The sequence below is a fragment of the Falco cherrug genome, chromosome 4, assembly GCF_023634085.1.
Source record: "Falco cherrug isolate bFalChe1 chromosome 4, bFalChe1.pri, whole genome shotgun sequence".
NCBI classification, from domain to species: Eukaryota; Metazoa; Chordata; class Aves; order Falconiformes; family Falconidae; genus Falco; species Falco cherrug.
Window position 1 is genome coordinate 99,740,926 of NC_073700.1, and position 18,830 is coordinate 99,759,755.

At 40.0% G+C, this 18,830-nt stretch overlaps 1 protein-coding gene across 4 annotated transcripts in view; it reads left to right on the plus strand.

Moving 5' to 3' along the window:
- The window catches only part of CPNE4 (copine 4), a 320,303-nt gene that overhangs the window by 263,064 nt on the left and 38,409 nt on the right, over positions 1-18,830 (plus strand). For 3 of the 4 annotated variants that reach the window (XM_055708200.1, XM_005445873.4, XM_055708201.1), the window contains 3 exons: positions 4,039-4,125; positions 4,727-4,786; positions 12,526-12,659. In XM_055708200.1, coding sequence (XP_055564175.1) covers positions 4,039-4,125; positions 4,727-4,786; positions 12,526-12,659 — 281 coding nt within the window. The remainder of the gene's footprint in view (positions 1-4,038; positions 4,126-4,726; positions 4,787-12,525; positions 12,660-18,830) is intronic. The other variant, XM_055708199.1, reaches the window with a different exon arrangement.

The following is an 18,830-nucleotide window of genomic DNA, read 5'->3' on the forward strand; positions in this document are numbered from 1 at the left end:
CCCATGGTGAATGTATTTCTGGGACAGAAGGAAAAAAAAAAAAGCAACAACCCATACTGTCCTCTTGCCTAAAGGGACGGCAGGAATAAACTATCCTTTCAGGCAGGAGGACTTGCAGTTTGCTTAAAAGTGACTTGCCTTTCTTGAGGTGTCAGAAAAGGATAATGCAGGATATAACACTGCCTGCTGTCGATGGGGGTTTTTCACCTTGTCCATTAGACCGTGATGCCTATTGCAGTTTGCTTAAAAGTGACTTGCTTTTCTTGAGGTGTCAGAAAGAGATAATGCAGGATATGACGCTGCCTGCTGTTGATGAGGGGGTTTCGCCTTGTACATTAGACTGTGATGCCTATTTGCAAGCTGTGCAATTTGTTGCAGTAGCTGTACATGAAGGAACAAGAGAGAAAAAAAAGCAGGGGAGGCAAGAGAACATGCTAATGATAACCCAAGCTTTGCAGTAGCTCTCTAGCCCTTTCCTGGCAGGGCTACCCAATGTCCCAGTGTGCAAGCATGGTATCCCAGAGAAAGTGACTGCTGTATATGATGATTTCTCTTGCCTTACAGTACATGAAACTCTTGACACCTTCGTTTCTTTCTCTGAATAACTTGTGCTATTGGTAGCCACATACTGTCAAAATTTTGGTTGTACAACAGTTGCCTGCATTTAGTCACCTCCACTTCCTTTTGCTGGTGTGTGGCGTGGGTGGTCACATTGTTTGCTCTTCTCTTCTGAAGGTTTGGTAAGAGAAGGGGTAGGGATGTTTGGGAAGGCGGCACCTTTCACTGCAGAGAGTAACATCTCCCACTGAGGGACCTGTGTCTTCTCATTACAGTAATGAGAGCATTAGGACCTTCCAAGTGTCAACATTAGTTTGCTGACTTTCTCTGAAGGATAGCTGGATGGAGTTAGCTTTACATTCAGAAATTCTCCACACAGTGGTTTAAATTTCAGGGTATAACAGAAACACCAAAGCAGTATGGTCTGGCAGTTCATTACCAACATTTGCAACAGTACTTATATTAAAATAACAGGAGTTAGTTAAAACCAGGTTGCTTTCTGTTTCAGATTCACTGTGTTGTTTGACAGGAAAAGAGCCTGCATATTTCAGAGGTGCCAGGCATTTGGAGGAAATGCTAAGTGACTTTCAGGAATGATGAATCCAAACTTCATGATGGTTACCATTAGTGTCAGATTGCAGGCTTTTGCCTTAGTTTCCTCTCAACTGAAAAGTTAATTTAAGAGACAAAAATGAATCAATAAAAAACAATGTCAGATACCAAATCAATACTGGGAAAGTAGGAACAGACTGAAAATTGAGGTTGGCCTCACAGTGCAAGCAAAATATTTGAAAATTGTTTCTCATTATTACTTACCTGCTTAGAGCTGTGTTCTGAACTCTGTTCACTTTAGGAGAGCTGGTAATATGACAAGGCCTGTATATGGAATTTCCTTCAAATGATGCTTGTCACATCTCCAGCTCAAACTGTGGAAATTGCCAAAGTCAGAACTGTATCTTGGTGGGTAAGTGAAGATTGAGAGTTTCATGTAAAACAGTCTTACTGTTTTTTTAAGGCTATGAATGGGGAAATATCTTCTCCCTCCTCTCCTCTCCTGTTCCCTTCCATTCTTTATACTATCACATCAACAGATTTAGCAGGTACAAAATTACTATGATTTCTTTCTGTTTTCCTACTTTCTAGGAATTTGCTAGTCTTTCTTTTGCTTTACTATCCACATCAGCCAATGACATGTTAGTGACTTACACATGGAATATTTTAATGAGCTTTAGATAGCTGCTGAGAATTGTTATCCATATATCTCAAAATGCATTACAAAAGTAGGTGAACATTCCTAGTTACATTCTACAGTTAGCACAGAGAAGCTGAGAGGCTGGCCACAGGCACAGGTTTTTCTCCCCTGAAGTAGTGTTTTATGGTGCTTTGGTCCTTATATAGTGCAAACGTCTTCCAGAAAACAATTACATGAACATAAGGTTTATCAGGCTTTAATAATCCCTTACCCAAGGAGAAGAATTATGTGCATAATGTAGGGGCTGATATAGGTCAGGCCTTGTTTAAACATGCACATTGAAAAGTGTTCATACTGGAGGATGATAAAATTAAGGAAGTGCACCTTGGGCATTCAGGGGAAAGCAATGATGTCTCCCCAGTGTAGTTCAGTGTCAAAAGAAGGAACACAAATTCTGAATCATTTTTTCTCTCTATTCAATATATAACAATTTCTTTATAATATACAGTCAGCACAATTTCTCTGTAGGAATGCTTCCAACAAGTTTGGAGAGAACTGTATGCTAAACCATTTTGCCAGACAGCAACATATCAAGACGCGAGTGGGCAGTGCTTTTACCTTGCTGTCAGATTGCTTTCCCAAATATGAGCTTATTGCACTCTGGCATTGTGTCACGCAACGCACTTTTTTCTTGGAGAGAGAAGGGCTGTTATTTCTTAAGCCTGACTGCTTCTTGAGTAGAGGAAAAATGCGTATGGAGGATTTCCCCTGAACATGTGGGCCTGTGTCTGCCTGTCTTCTCAGTTGGAAAATTCATTTCACAAGACAAATAATTGAGCTGTAGGCTAACTGGGAGAGCAAGCAGATGTGCTTCCTCCAGTTGGAATATTTTTTGTCTTTTCCCATTCTTCACTCAGACACCTGTCTCCAATAACAGTCATGAAAATACTTCTCCCCTATGCAGAAAAGGTCTCATATTGCTCCAAAGCCATATGTTTTGGCTTCCCTTTTTTGACATTTGAAAAAAACCCTAAGCTTGAAATACTTCAGAGGCATCCAAATAATTGCTGTTAGGCAGTTGTTTGAAGCTTGATTAAATCACTGGGCTGTTCATAAGGTAAAAAACAGTTTTATGTGCTCAAACACTTTGCTCAGATTCTATATGAATGTCTTCACTACAGACAAAGTATTGTAACACTTAAGACAGATATGTTTCATTTTAAAATGTCATAATAGGGATTTTTAGATAATAGGCCATCATGGTTCCCTTTGGAGATATATTCATTATGTTACTCAGTGTCACATGTTTTCTCCCAGCACTTGAAAACACCTCTCTCAAAGAAAATAGTAATGTTCTTAATGGTATTTAATAGCACATTACAGATACAACTCTGGATTTACAAATACTAGTAGATACTTACATGTACAAACAAACATACATTTTACTCCTGCAGTAAGAGGCACGTATAATATTTTAGACATCAGCAGTCAGGGTCTGAAAGGTTGGCCTTACCAATCTGCCTGAAACCAGAGGAGGGCAGCATGGTTGAAGTGGAAGTCAGTAAGGCTCTGGGAGATGTTATGATGGGAACAAGACAACATATTTCAGTAACAAGGTAGGACAGTTTTGCTGTAAAAATGACTATTTGTAAATAAAACCAATCAGAACATTTTCCAAAGAAAAGGTTTTAGTATCTTCTCTAGGGATAATTTTCAAATATATCAGTGATTAGTTAACTGCAGCTTCGTGCAGTTTTTAGTGATTTTCTTGGCTTTTTATTCTACTGTTGGACTTAAAGGAGAAACTGTTGCTCGCTTTCAAGAGAGAGCGAGATGATCTCTCATCAGAATTTCTCCAATCATCAGTTTAAAACTAAACACTAGTGTTACTGTGTAGACAGTTTTGTAGTTAACACGATGCATCAGATTGCTTCCCCCAAGTCATTTGTATTAAGTTCCTTCTTTTTTTCTCCTCTTAAATATCTCAAAACATCCTCAATCTTGCTTATGTAACACCTGAACCTACAAGACTGGAAGATGATGACACATGATTCTGGGTATCTCTCTTAGTGCTGTGTCCACACATGTACGTTCAAAGACAAATATTTGCCCTGGAACTTTTCTTTTAAGATAATTCTCTGTGTAGTTATTTGTTTTCATTTTTTCTTCTGTGTGCAGCATTATTTGGTAGGATTTAGTCAACTATGGAAATCAGACAGTGCCATTTTTGTTTATTATTCAATTTGTACATAATTTTTCCTTCAAGCAGTGACTGCTGTTTTTCACAGGTACAATGGGAATGCATTAACCCCAAGTACAAGGCAAAGAAGAAGAATTACAAGAACTCAGGCATTGTCATCCTTAACCAGTGCAAGGTAAATAAGTATTTTGCTTTCTGGCTGTTACTTTACTAAGCTCTCAGCAATATTTTTTAATGTTGTTTGGAAATATAGACAACAAAGTGGAACTGCCAGTAGAATAGCAATGGAAACTGGTTCACTACAAAAAGTAAGGACAAGGACTTGAATCCCAAAAGTAAGCTAACTGTCCCCAGCTCTGCTCCTTCATTTCTCTTGCCTGACCCCTGCTGTTGTACAATGGAGTAGGCAGCACTAAACTCATACCTACAGGCTTTCCAATTGGCCTTTTGTGTGTTTCCCTTCTAATCTTTCCATCATTTCTACAAAATTGCTCTTGTTCCTCCTAAATCAATAGCAAAATTTCCACTGACTTCCCACTGAGAAGTAGCAGAGCTTAATTCTACTTTTGATGTGAATTTTCCTTTCTATGGTTTTAGAATTTCGATATTTTCTCTGTTTACATTTTTGTTTCGGTCTCAAACTATATTTAATGCTTTCTTAATTTACCTTATTTTCATTTGGTTCCTCCCCTTCTTTCAATTTACTTTTTCCAGGCAGTTCTCTGATGTTTTAGCAGTACAAAGCTAAGCTGAATGTCTTACTTTCTTGTCTGCAGATCCACAAGATGCATTCTTTCTTAGATTATATCATGGGAGGCTGCCAAATACAGTTTACAGTAAGTGTCTTACTTCTCTAACTTACTTTAAAGAAAGGGAATCCCCTTAGATACTAAATCATTACTGTCACAGAGAAATTGTTCTTATATGCCATTCCTTGATGAATTATTAAGGTCTTCTTGCAAAATGTATTAAGGCTAGAAAATAAAACTATGCTAATGCAGTAAGAATTTTCTTGCACATGCTAATTTACTTTTATGTTTTGCAGCAATGACAATCACATTGCAAAAAGTAAAGACAACTTCATACAGGGGTCAGAAGCTAAGCTGGTGTAGTCCCATCAATTCCATCTAAGCTACACCCTGTCCCAAAAGCTGGGGAACTGAATTAGCCCCTGTGACAGTGCTGACTGGCCGTTGGCTTTTGAGCCTCAGTTTGTTCACAAGAATTTCGAATAAATTCCCTTGCTGGGGCTGTATTACAGGGAGGGATTTTATCTCACCTACCTTTAGCTACTTAAATTTTAGATGTCCTGTTCATCAGTCCTATGGGCCAGTCTTCCTTTCCAGAATGAGTCCTTCATTAAAGCAAGTTTTTACCCATCTCATAGCACCATACAGAAAGTCACTGGCAGAAGAAAGAAAGGTAGTCCAGCCAGGGACCCCTCTCTGCTTGTCTGGAGTAAATGCTAGGGTAAATACTGATGTTTCATACCTTATCCATAGCTACCAACAGTACAATGGCACTACAGGGGGAACACAGTTGTAATTTAGAGTGAATTCAGAAGCTATTTAATTCAAGGAATAGGGGATAAAATTATTTTCAGAGCTCTCCATAAACAGAAATACAATGTTTTGCATTTCCAAATAATCATTTGTAGAAACATTCAATGTTGTGTTGTTTTGATTTTTCTTTTTTTTTTTGGTATTTTGAATCTGGCAAATAAAATAAAACTAAAATAAAATAATATATCAGTGTTTCCCACAGCACAGGAATACAGACTTTGGCTCAGTTACAGTCTGTTTTATGTGACCTCTAATTTCATGCCAGTTACAGGGGTAAATTCTAATGCTCCAAGGTAATATTCTTCTTCTGGAGATCTTTCCTTTTCCTGTTGCACCCTGCCCTGTTTCTGCTCCCAAGTATCAAGTATCAGACATTGGATGCTACTGAAATGTTCCATTTCACTTTTTTCCAGAGAAGCCTTCATTTTCAAAAAAAGATTTAACAATAAAAAGAAATAGGTTTTTTTGCCCCAACAGAAAGTTTCAGCAACAGCAGCAGCTATGGACAGTAGTGGATTATCTTCTTGTGTACAAATCAGCTTTTTGAAATGTAAAACATGCACTTGGCCAGTACACCTTGTAAACTCATTGGGTAACACCCAGAACTGAGGACCCTCTTTCTGGTTTTGAAGGAAATACCTACTACAGTGGACAAAAATCTTTATAGTTGTCTTGTCTCAAGCAAAGTGTCCTGTGTGATTAGTTCTCCACCTTCTCAAAAAATCACAGAATAGTCAGGTTTGAAAGAGGCCTCTGGAGATCATCTAGTCCAACCCCCTGCTAAAGCAGGTTCACCTACAGCAGGTTGCACAGAGTCGCATCCAGGCAGGTTTTGAATGCCTCCAGAGGAGACTCCAAAACTTTTCTGGGCAGCCTGTGCCAGGGCTCTGTTACCCTCAAGGTAAAGAAGTTTTCCCTCACATTCAGATGGAACTTCCTGTGTTGCAGTTTGTGCCCATTGGCCCTTGTGCTGTCACTGGGCAGCACTGAAAAGAACCCGGCCCCGTCCTCTTGACACTCACCCTTAAGATATTTGTATGCATCAGTAAGATCCCCCCCTCCATCTTCTCTTCTCCAAGCTAAACAGGCCCAGCTCTCTCAGCCTTTCCTCATTGGGGAGATGCTCCAGTCCCCTCATCCTCTTTGTAGCCCTCCACTGGACCCTCTCCAGTAGTTCCCTGTCTCTCTTGAACTGGGGAGCCGAGCACTGGACACAGCACCCCAGATGTGCCTCACCAGGGCAGAGGGGGAGGATCCCCTCCCTCGACCTGCTGGCCGTGCTCCTGATGCAGCCCAGGATCCCACTGGCCTTCTTGGCCACTGCTGCCCACGGGCAACTTGCCATCCACCAGCATTCCCAGGTCCTTCTCCGCAGAGCTGCCTTCCAGCAGGTCAGCCCGAGCCTGTCCTGTTGTGTGGGGTTGTCCCTCCCCAGGTGCAGGACCCTACACTGGCCTTTGTTGAACTCCATGAGGTTTCTCCCCGCCCAGCTCTCCAGCCTGCCCAGGTCTCACTGAATGGCAGCGCAGCCTCCTGCTGGGTCAGCTGCTCCTCCCAGTTCTGTATCATCAGCAAACTTGCTGAGAGTACACTCTGTCCCTTCATCCAGGTCACTGGTGAATCAAGTTGAACAAGACTGGACCCAGTACTGACCCCTGGGGAACACCACTAGCTACAGGCCTCCAGCTGGACTCTGTGCCATTGATCTGGCAGAGCAGTGAGCTCTGCCATTCAGCCAGTCCTTAATCCACTGTCTAACCCACACTTCCTGAGCTTACCTATGAGGATGTTATGGGAAACAGTGTCAAAAGCCTTGCTGAGGTCAAGGTAGACAACATCTACCACTCCCTCTTCATCTATCCAGCCAGTCATTCCATCATAGAAGGCTATCAGGTTGGTCAGACATGATTCCTCCTTGGTGAATCCATGTTGACTGTTCCTGATGACCTTCTTTTCCTCAATGTGCTTCAAGATGACCCCCAAGATGAGCTGTTCCATCACCTTTCCAGGGATGGAGGTGAGGCTGACTGGGCTGTAGTTTCCTGGGTCCTTCTTCTTGCCCTTTTTGAAGATTGGAGTGACATTGGCTTTCCTCCTGTCTTCAGGCACCTCTCCCGTTCTCCATGACCTTTCGAAGATGATGGAGAATGGCTTGGCAATAACATCTGCCAGCTCCCTCAGCACTCGGGGGTGCATCCCATCAGGGTCCATGGATTTGTGGGTGTCAGGTTTGCTTAAGTGATCCCTAACATGATCCTCCTTGCCCAAGGGAAAATCTTCCTTTCTCCAGACTTCCTCCCCTGCCTCCAGGGTCTAGGAAACCTGAGGACCAGCCTTGGCAGTGAAGACTGAAACAAAGAAGGCATTCAGTAACTCTTTCTCTGTGTCCTTCATCTCCAGGGCACCCACCTCATTCAGCAGTGGGCCCATATTTTCCCTAGTCATCCTTTTTCTGCTGATGTACTGGAAGAAGCTATTCTTGTTCTTGACCTCTCTTGACAGATTTAATTCTAAACAGACCTTTGCTTTTCTTGTTGTCTCCTTACATATTCTGATCACATCCCTGTATTCTCTGTCCCTTTTTCCAGATCCTGTAAACTTCTGTCTTCTGTTTGAGGTTTGCCAGAAGCTCCTTGCTCATCCATGCAGGCCTCCTGCTCCCTTTGCTTGATTTCCTACTCATGGGGATGCACTGATCTTGAGCTGGGAGGAACTGATACTTGAATATTAGCCAGCTTCTTCTTCTGTTATCCCCACCTGCCTGTAATGCCCATTTCTCCTCCAAGTCTGAAACTCTTCCCATCCCTGGAAACCTCTTTGATATGTCTTTCCTGACATCTCCTCCCTAAAAATATGACTGGAAGAACACAATTATCAAATGTGTTCAAGGTCATTAGCAGAAAGACAGCAATGTCATTAAGTAATATTTAAAAGCCTTTTCTAATTGGGGCAGGTGCTTAAGCACATGTAAAGACTGGTTAATATGCATTTCCCACAACTCTAGCTTAAGCACAGGAGCTCTGTAACCATTAGAGAGTGTCTAGGGATATACTTATTATTATGTTACAGCTGTGCTTTTCAAACACTTGTTGATTCATCCTACATGTTTTCCAGTGGAAGAGCAAGTCCTTACAGAGCACACTGAAGGGTCATGGCAATTTGGCTCCATTTTATTTACTTGTCACAGACTTCCTATTAGTAGGCTGTGAACCACAAGTTGAAAATGTCTCTGTTAAAAACGTTAGTATTGCTTGTACTATATTTTACTATTGTAATGTTTCATTTTACTGAAATGAAACAAACCCATTGATAATAGGAAACTTAGGTGAATTCATCTGCAAGGATGGACAGTGAGGACAAAAAGGAAATGAAAGATCCAATATACTGTGAACCACAGAGATCCCTGAATTACTGCTGACCTCAGTGGTAAATCCACCAGCTACAGTATTGTGTAAACTCACCACTATCCATTTTCAACCTACATGGAGTCAGGGGAAGCTGTTGTGGATGGCTCTGTGCCTGTAGCTCTGTTCATGTATAACTTAGTGGTTCTGCTTAAAGATTGTCACAATCTGACTCTTCCTCCTGCCTCATTTGCACCAGTCCCCAGTGATGGTAGCAGAGACTGGTGGTGAGATGTGTTGCTGTTTCCAGAAACATATCAGAGGTTCTCCAGTGGACACTGAAGCAAAAGGGTGCAGCCTGCAGGGGAGATATTCAGTGTTGCCTTGCTTTATGCACACATCACATAATCTCCTTTTCACATAGTCCTAACCTGGTTAATTCAGATCACTGAACTCAAGGAGGCCTATTCCTTCCACCTTCCCAGGTTTCCATTTCTTTTAACTCGAGTGGATCTGGAATTGTTTGAAACTCTCCTGGCACATGTATTGTTGTTGTTTTTGTCTTAATATTAATGACGTTTCTATTGAGTTCATGCTGTGTACAGGCAGTATGATACAACTGTGATTTGAAAGGGCACTTGCTGAGGGAGGGGAACTGGGATGCTAAGCATACATTTGATAACAGAAGGCTGTAGTATGATGTACCTGCTAATTTAAGGCACTAATGAAGGCTTTGGTGACATCATGCTGTGTGTTCTTGAAATACTTTGTAAATCTATTGTAGAAACATAATTTATACTTAGAAAGAATATTTCTGAAAATCAAAAGTAAACTTTTCCTTCAGTGTTAACAAGCTTTCATCTATAGAGATCAATAGTGCTGATTCCAGTCTGCTATTTTTATGCACTACTTACTGCAAAACCTTGTATCTCTTATTAGACAGTGTTCCCTGCTGCAGAAGAAATGTTCAGAAGCTGGAAGTGCAAATGGGTCTGTAGTCAGAAGACATTTTCATCAGTTTAGGAAATACAGCAGAAAGGAGTGTAACATGCATAAAAGGAACTGTAATAGAAAGATATATTGGACAGATTCTCTCTCAGGCAGGTCATGGTATTGAGTAGGCTGATTCCTTGCTGACAGATCTAGCAGATCCAAGCTATGTAGGATGTTTCCAGTGCAATGAAAATTACCCTTTTACAAGGCTGAGGGGAAAATGTATTACCAGTGTAGTTATTGCTATGTTATGTTCTTATTTAGCTGTGGGAAGATGACTGATACATTTAAAGATACACTGATAAAAATCAAATGTATGCACTGGTAAGAAAGATTCCTGATTTGCTGCCCACAATATTAGCTCTGTTGTGATATTAGCCTAACTTCTGTGATAAGTTAACTTAGTTACAAATCCTTATCCTATGTATTTGCACAAAACCTTTGTGCTACTGGGTAATGCTAAAAGAGCAGAGCTTTGTGTTGTTATTTTGGAATCATGGCAAGTAACGACGGTCACCTTCCTTAAAAGTCCTGCCCTCAGGAGTCAAACAGAGATTTCTGTCAGTCAAGCACACTGCATCCAACTACAAATATTAATAAAGGCTTCATCGTAGGAAGTTAGGATATTTTTTGCTTATCACAGATCTCTACTACAAGGACTGTTTCGAAAAAGGAAGCTTGTTCTGAGATTTTTTTATTTTCCCAAACAGTAGCCACAGACTTTTTTGCCAAGCTCATGAAAGCCACTGCTTATTCCTACACTGTGCTCTTGGTTTTAGTTAAAAAACCCTTAGTCATGGCTAACAGCCACAAGGAAGACTTGTCCAATCCTTTCTGATCTGTCACTTGAATCTTCTTAATGTCTGTCTTGAGATTATCAGTAAAAACGCTCACTTTTAACAATGTTATAGAAATGCCCTTTGTTTATCATACAGTTACATTTTGGCACTTCATATAATCAGAACAAAAACCTGAGATTAAATTAATACCAGGGGAAATACACATATTTTTTAAAAAATATGCACACCTCAGTTAAGATTTGTTAAAAATATGTGTCCCCAAACTAATCTAATCCATACAAGCATCTGTGGATTTACCTCAGGTTTCACAAACCACTGGTGTTTCTTTCTTCCTCACTTACATACATGCATGCAAGTGAGAACATGAGAGGTTTCCCATTGATTTACTCAAGTTAAATCAATCCATCATTTTCAGAAAAAGACCTATGTGGAAAACAGACTCATTGCTTCAGCGCATGAACAGTAAGTAGGGAAGCAGAGGTGAAAGATTACTCTTTTTGCAAGCCAAATCAAGCTCACATCTCCTGACTGAAATGTGGTGAGGTACCAGTGGTTCATAGTTGATCAAGGTGTTGAAGGCATTTCCAAGCTAACTAGAGCCCAGTGAAAAATATTTGTCTTCAAGTAGGAGTTAGAGGTGGAAAATCAGAAACACTGGGGAAAAGACACATTGGGTAAACCCAGTACGATTTTTCTCTTTTAGTTTTTAGCAACAAAAAAGTTTCAGAACTCTGTCATTTTTTTAAGGGAGAATGAAAATGTCATGTTTCATTTTCATTTTATAGCTGCATAAAATAGTCTTCCCTGTGCCAAGCAGAGGGTTCAGCTGGGGAAGCTGCATATCTGCAGTGGCATGCTGGGACTTCAAAGTTCTTTTTGCAGCCTTCAGCTAAGCCCTTACCTGTCAACTGCGCTGTAAATCTGAACTCTGCTCATTCATCTATTGAATAGCCAAGGTATAGCAGGTTTTTTGGATGAAGCGTTGTTGGACAAAATCATAAGGAAGTTTGCAAATGGCTTTGTTCCCTCAGGAGAGCCTTTGGGTTTCTTGTTGCTCCTTTTAGGAATTCCTAGAAAGCAACATCACAAATTCAGAAAAGGGCTTTCTGGTCTATGACAGTCCTATCACAGGAAGATGCATGCCAGAGTATGTATTCAGTGAGAAGTATAAAGAGCATTTTAAAAGAGAGACATTAATTTTAAGAGGATTTGTTAATATTTGCTTTTGCATTGAATGCTTCCCACAATCTTCTCTAAGCCTTTTCAACACAAAAATCTGTGCAGTGTTCAAGCTTTGTTTTTACCCTGCCGCTCACCTTTGAGCTTGCTATGCCATTGGGAGGGTTAATTATTTAATGTTTAAATGCTTTGAAGATAAAAAATACCAGACAGGCAGTATCTACTACAATTAATACTGCCACAGTAAGGGCTAAATAGCTTAGAAATGTCCTTAACTGGACTTTTAATTTGTAGTTTTAGTAGGACTTCTAAATCTCAGGACATTTTTGCTGCAAAGCTTTTATGTCCTGATCATCACCTGAGCTGGAATAGTTTAATTAAGTATGAGAACCTAAAGATAGTTTGATTCATTTGTATTAGAACATAATTTTCCATGTAGGATAATAATGCAGTTCATTTTTTTCCTAATTATGCCATTTTATTTTTATTACTTCTTATTTTATAAGCTGTCATGTACTTTTAGACATATGTATCAATACTATCCTAAATCAAATTTGATGAAGGACACTATAAAATGACCTTTGCTGTAAGGCTGTGGTCTCTACAGAAAACTGTTTCTGGTAAAGGTTCATGGTTGATGTGGGTATACTTATGTCCAGAAATGCTCCGCAACACATTGACTTTTCTTCTTTTCCAGGTAGCTATAGACTTTACTGCATCAAATGGTGATCCTAGGAACAGCTGCTCACTGCACTATATCCACCCCTATCAACCCAATGAGTACTTGAAAGCATTGGTAGCTGTTGGGGAGATTTGCCAAGACTATGACAGGTAAATAACCACATAAGATAACAGAGTTGTCTTTAGAAAGTGTTTTCACAGTGTGAAATCAATGACTGCCTGCTGCCAGCTGCGGTAGCTCCATGTTTAGTCACTTAAGAGAAATGGCTGCATGTCAGGAAGATTAGTCTATCTTGACATACTTTTGAGTGGGTTTAGATTAGCTTCATGGTAATGAAAGGCCCAGTTCTTGGCTGTTTCACTGATACATGTGTTTAGTTTCATGTTTGTATTCACATGCCAAAATTGCATGGTTTAGTGGATTTTTCACGTGTTAAACTTGAAGCCTGTTTTGCAGATGCCTATAGCATCCTTTCTGATATGCTTGGGAATCTGGTTCTGTCCCATCCTACAGGAAAGTGTTCCCAAGATGTTGTGTTCGAAACTGAATTTGTAGTTGCCTAAACTGCTTAGTGGCCATGCCTAGTAGAAATAAATGTGTGGTCTTTTTCAGTGTTCTTCTGACCTGTTGAATATTAAAGTCACTTCTAAAATAAGTATTAAAAAATAGTGGTAATGTGTGCACTCAACATGCCTTTAAATAAATAAACAAATGCAAGTAATTGGGCCAAATATGCTTTGATTACATTATGTACTTCTGTTGCTTTCAAATAAGCTGCCTACTTCTGTCAAATTAATTGCCCATTATTAATCTAATTACTAAGTGCACTTCCTTTAAATGTTCTTTCTTTGTTCCTGAGGCACAGTATCTTACACAATTATTCTTTCTAAACTTTGCACATGTAATAGACATCCACCCACCACTTTGCCATATGTAAATACCACATCTCAAAAAACCAATGGTATTTCCAATCAAATTTGAACTATCCTTTCTCTATAAATTGTGGGGTGACTTAATACTGTGGTTTTCATGTTACACGATGCATATATCAGTTAGCCTGCTCAGAGGCACTTCCATTTGCATGGTAATGAAATGTCTTCTCGAAAAAGAATGTGGAAAATCCTGCCTTGTTACAATTTCTGTACAAATTTGATGGTCAAACTTAGTAAATGAGTCTAAGAAAATTCATATTTCTTTGTATGTGAGCTGATAATTCCTCGTGATTATCCAGCAAGATATTTTACTAGCAAGAATTCGGAGGATTAATATACTTCAAAATAGGGAAAGGAATAAAAAAGGGCTGGTTTATGCACACAGATTGTTTTTATGTATCACTTAAGGTGTATTTTTTAAAAAAGGTAAAATAGTTAAGTGGCGCAGTCCCTCCTGTTTGGAGATATTAATCCCAAATCAGGATTCTTCTCTCTCCCAATATAGCATATTCCAATCAGTACAAAAATTAATGGCCAGTCATTTTTCAAATAAAATCATCAGCATCATTCAGTTCTGTGTTGCTGCAGAAAATGCCTGTTGATGCTGATCAGCACAACTGAGGTTGTATGAGCTATGGAGTAAGGCTGAACAAAATCCAGAATTTATTTTCCCAGGGAAATGTCACCTTTCTGGCACGTGTTTGACCTGTACATGCTCTTAATATATTTCCATGGGCAAGTTGATTCAACATGGTCAGTGCTTTCTGATCAAAATGTCAAGCGAGGGCCTTTTCTTGCGGATTTTGAATCCAGCAAACTAAAAATGAAAACTTATAATTTCTCTAAAGACGAGAAGAAATAAGGAGGAGCAAACCTTTATGTAGTTTTCTTTGTGTCTCAGGATTAATGTATTTGCGTCAAATGCAAGAGTAGCTGCAATAAAGTATTTTATTCCAATAAATAAAATACTATTTGCATTCCAATAGCACAGCTATTGAATGCTAAGTACTTTTGCTACACTTATATACTGAGAGACTGCTTTTATAATTTGGAAAGAATGAAAAAAAAAAGCCTATAGCTATTACTTAAAATACTTCTTTAATTAGAAACATTCAAATTTATTTGTAATTTGGGAGGAATTTGATTGGCAAGTAATATAGAGAGAGACTTACACTCACAATCTAAAATTTTCCTTTATATACTTTATTTAGTTCTGCTGATCAAGCCAAATCTTCTCATAATTTAGGTTTCTGTACATATCAGCCTAATGTATCCCTAAGTAATTAATGCTCCAATTTAAGTGCTGCCTCACTCACATCCCTTGATACAGTGGAATAATCCCTGCTCATCCAAAAGCCCATTTGTCTGTATGGTTCAGAGATTCCTGAAACATTTAAATGAATAGCGCCGTTCTGCACAGTTAAGCATGAAAGAGTAAGATTCATTCTTTCAACAGCAATATTCAGAGAATGAGAAATAGACTTTGATTATTATCTTGATTATAGAAATGCTACAGTCCCATGGGAATAGGACAATCTGATAATGGTGTGGGAAATGGAAGAGCTGTTCATCTGCACAAAAGACTTAATACTTTATCTATATGGTGGAATTGTGTCAGGCTATAACAGCATTTGTCATAAGAGATAAGATGAAGTTTGTATGTGATACAATCAGTGGCTAAGCAACAATATCAATGGATCGTAACGGAAGGAGAAGCATTCATTAGTTTTAAGGAATCGGGCTCTAAAATGTACTTAGAAATACTGGAAAGGGGAAAACACATTAAAAAGTTATTATTGAAAATATTTGGTAAAATAAGCAGACAGCTCCATGAAGAAGAATTTATTTCAGATAAATGAGAAATGTTTATTTCCATTTAAACATTTCACAAGTTTTCTTTTATATTAAGAATTATATCGCTGGTGTAATTTTACCTTGAAATTGGGAAGTCTTCTCCATCTTTTTGTAGTATAGATGAAAATGATGAAAAATCATTGGGCACTGAAGTGTTTAACATTAAAAGGATCTGCTTCTGTATCATTCCATTTTTATTCTTTACCTCAGTAATTTCAGTATTGAATTCTCTGAATCAGAAGTCAAATCAAGTGGTTTCTGATGACCAGCAGTATCATCCTAGCCAGGATCCTCAAAAATAAGTTGATCACTACCAAATGTGCGTATATTCCCTCTACATGTTTTGAACAATGAGTTAGCAAGTGTACTTGCGACAGATGAGGTTATACCTAGCTCTCTGTGCACTATGGCTGCGTTAGGACTTCTAACTTTCACCAATTCTGAACAATGCGTTTGCCCATCTTTTTGTTTTGGAGCCTGATGGACACCCATTCAAGAGAATGCTCTTTTTGGAAGATAGATGGCAGGTGTCTTTGCTGATTGAATACCCAGATATGAGGAAAGACAGACTCATTCATCAGTTGAAATATCAGACCTGTGAACCAGAATCTTATAAAAGCCATGAAATTCTGTATGTAGTTATTACTATATAACTTTGAATGTGTCCTGTTCTCTGTTCCCCAAATACTTTTCATTTGTATCACAAAACTGCCCCCTGCTCAGCATGGAACAGCACTGCTTTGTAAGCCAGAGAAGCCTATAGCTAAACTGGGGAATCAGGGAACATATCCTTTCCCCTGTGTCCCAGCATAAGGTCTGGCCATGTCCTGACATTAAGTCAGGACCTGAACTATGTCCTCTCCCTTCCCCTTCATGCATCCTGGTTTCTACTGAAAGGAAACAGAGGCATGTGGACAGGGAGGAGCTCCCGTGGTCTGCAGAAGAATGTACTGTCTGAATAATGGCACGGGGACCGTGCCTGCAAGCTGCACAGAACGCAGCTGCCTTGTGTAGGTGAGAACCAGCACCCAAATAGTACTGGAATGTGCCTCTGCAGAGCAAAGCCATAAGTCACAATAACAACAGTGCACACAGTTTATTAAAATGGCTGGTGCTTTGATCTTAATGATTTGTTTTACCAGTGCTGGAATACAACCAGCTAGCCATGAGTGTAGCTCATCTTTCATTCTACAGTGATTGATGGCTCTGGTAAAGAAAAAAGGGCTGGAATGGGACTGCAAAGAGCTTGAGTGTAAGGATAAATGCTATTACATGCACACAATGTTATTTCCTAATAGCTGAATATAATATAATATAGCTGAATTATTTCCTAAATGATTGTCATAGTTTAACCCCAGCTAGCAACTAAGTACCACACAGCTGCTCTCTCACCACCTGCCTCCTCCCACAGCAGGATGGGGAGGAAAATCAGAAAAAAAAGGTAAAACCCATGGGTTGAGTTAAGAACAATTGGATAATTGAAATAATGTTGGTTTTGTTGTTATTATTATTATTACTGAAAATAATTATAATAATAGTAGTAGTAGTAATGAAAAGGGAGATAACAAAAAAAGAAAGAGAAATAACACTCAAGGAGGAAAAAAAACAAAAAACCCACAATCAAACAAAAAAGCTAAAAAAAACCCAAGTGATGCACAATACAATTGCTGACCAATGCCCAGCCAGTCCCTGAGCAGCAATCTGCCCCCCAGTTTATGTACTGAACATGACATTCTATGGTATGGAGTATCCTTTTGGTCAGTTTGGGTCAGCTACCCTGGCTGTGTTCTCTCCTGAGTTCTTGTGCCCCTCCAGCCTTCTCGCTGGCAGGGCCTGAGAAGCTGAAAAGTCCTTGACTTGGTATAAACACTACTTAGCAACAACAAAATATCAGTGTGTTATCAACATTATTCTCATACTAAATCCAAAACACAGCACTGCACCAGCTACTAGGAAGAAAAATAAATCTATCCCAGCTGAAAGCAGGACAGTATCCACCCCTTATTCTATACCATTTACGTCATGCCCAGGTCCCACACTTTCCAATACAGCATCACCTTTTCTGTCTTTTGATATATACACGTAGATATCATTCCCTTACTCTGTGGGGCTTCCCTATGAAATTCCATTGAGTTCATTTAGTCAATGACTTCGAGTTCCATCTGTCATAACAGTCTTTCAGAGCAGGAAAGATGATGTGTCATCTTAGACTGTTGCATGCTCAAGCCAGTTCTGATTCCATCACCACTGTGCTTGTCTGGTTTCATCGAAGTTCATTTTTCATTAATGTGGTGATCAGAAGGGAGTCAGAATCAGATCCCCAAAACCAGAGTGGCAGGGATGGGCACCACAAGGTTCCCAGTGTGGTGATGGGCATTTAGCCACCATCAAGGTGATAATATACTCTGTCATGTAGTAATCAACATCACACAATTTAATCCATTTCATTGGCTCTTCTCACCCAAAGTCAAATCCCATGGAGGCAGACACCAGACTTCCCCATCCTCACGCGTTACCCACCAAGTGCACCCATGTCCTTGAGCAAAAGCAGTCTCATGGAGGAGTTTGCCTTTGCCTGAGGCAGGAATAAACCAGTTTTCCCCAGCATATATTTAATGTGTTCTACAGGAACTTTATCCCCTTCTACAATATGCCAAAGCTTTGATTGGTCAGGGCCTCTAGTGTTGACTAACCAGGCAGTTTTTGCTAAATGCAGAACCGAGTGTTTGAAGGTCCCACCACCCATTGCTCTCAGTGTAGTTTTTAACAGTCCATACTGTTAAACAGTACATGATTTTTCCAGAGGCTGGTGCATGATAGGGGATGTGATATACCCACTCAATGCCATGCTGTTTGGCCCAAGTGTCTATGAGGTTGTTCAGGAAATGAGTCCCGTTGTCTGACTCAGTTCTTTCTAGGGTACAGTGTCACCATAAGACTTGCTTTTCAAGGCCCAGGGCAGTGTTCCAGGCAGTGGCATGGGGCACAGGGTGTGTTTCCAGCCATCTGGTGTTTGCTTCCACCACGGTTAGCATATGGCACTTGCCTTGGGGGGTTTGTGGAAATGTGGTATAGTCACTCAGTCTGCCAGGCCTCCCCACAGTTATATTTCAGCCATTGTCCTCCATACTGGAGAGGCTTTAACCACTTGACTTGCTTAATTTTACCGCATGTTTCACATTCATGGATACCCTGTGTGATAGTGTTCATGGTCAAGTCCACCCCCGATCATGAGCCTGTTTACGTGTTGCATCTCTTCCTTTATGGCCTTGAGATGTCATGGGCCCGCTGAGCTATAAATACTTCACCCTTATGTTGCCAGTCCAGATCCACCTAAGACACTTCAGTCTTAGCAGTCTGACCCATCTGTTGGTTATTTTGATTTTTTCAGTGGTCCAGCTCTTGGGTACATGAACATCTATGGGACATACCTTCACAGCCAGGTTCTCCACCTGGGCAGCAGTATCTTGCCACAATGCTGCAGCCCAGATGGGTTTACGCATTTAAGCTGCCAGTTACTCTGCTTCCATTGCT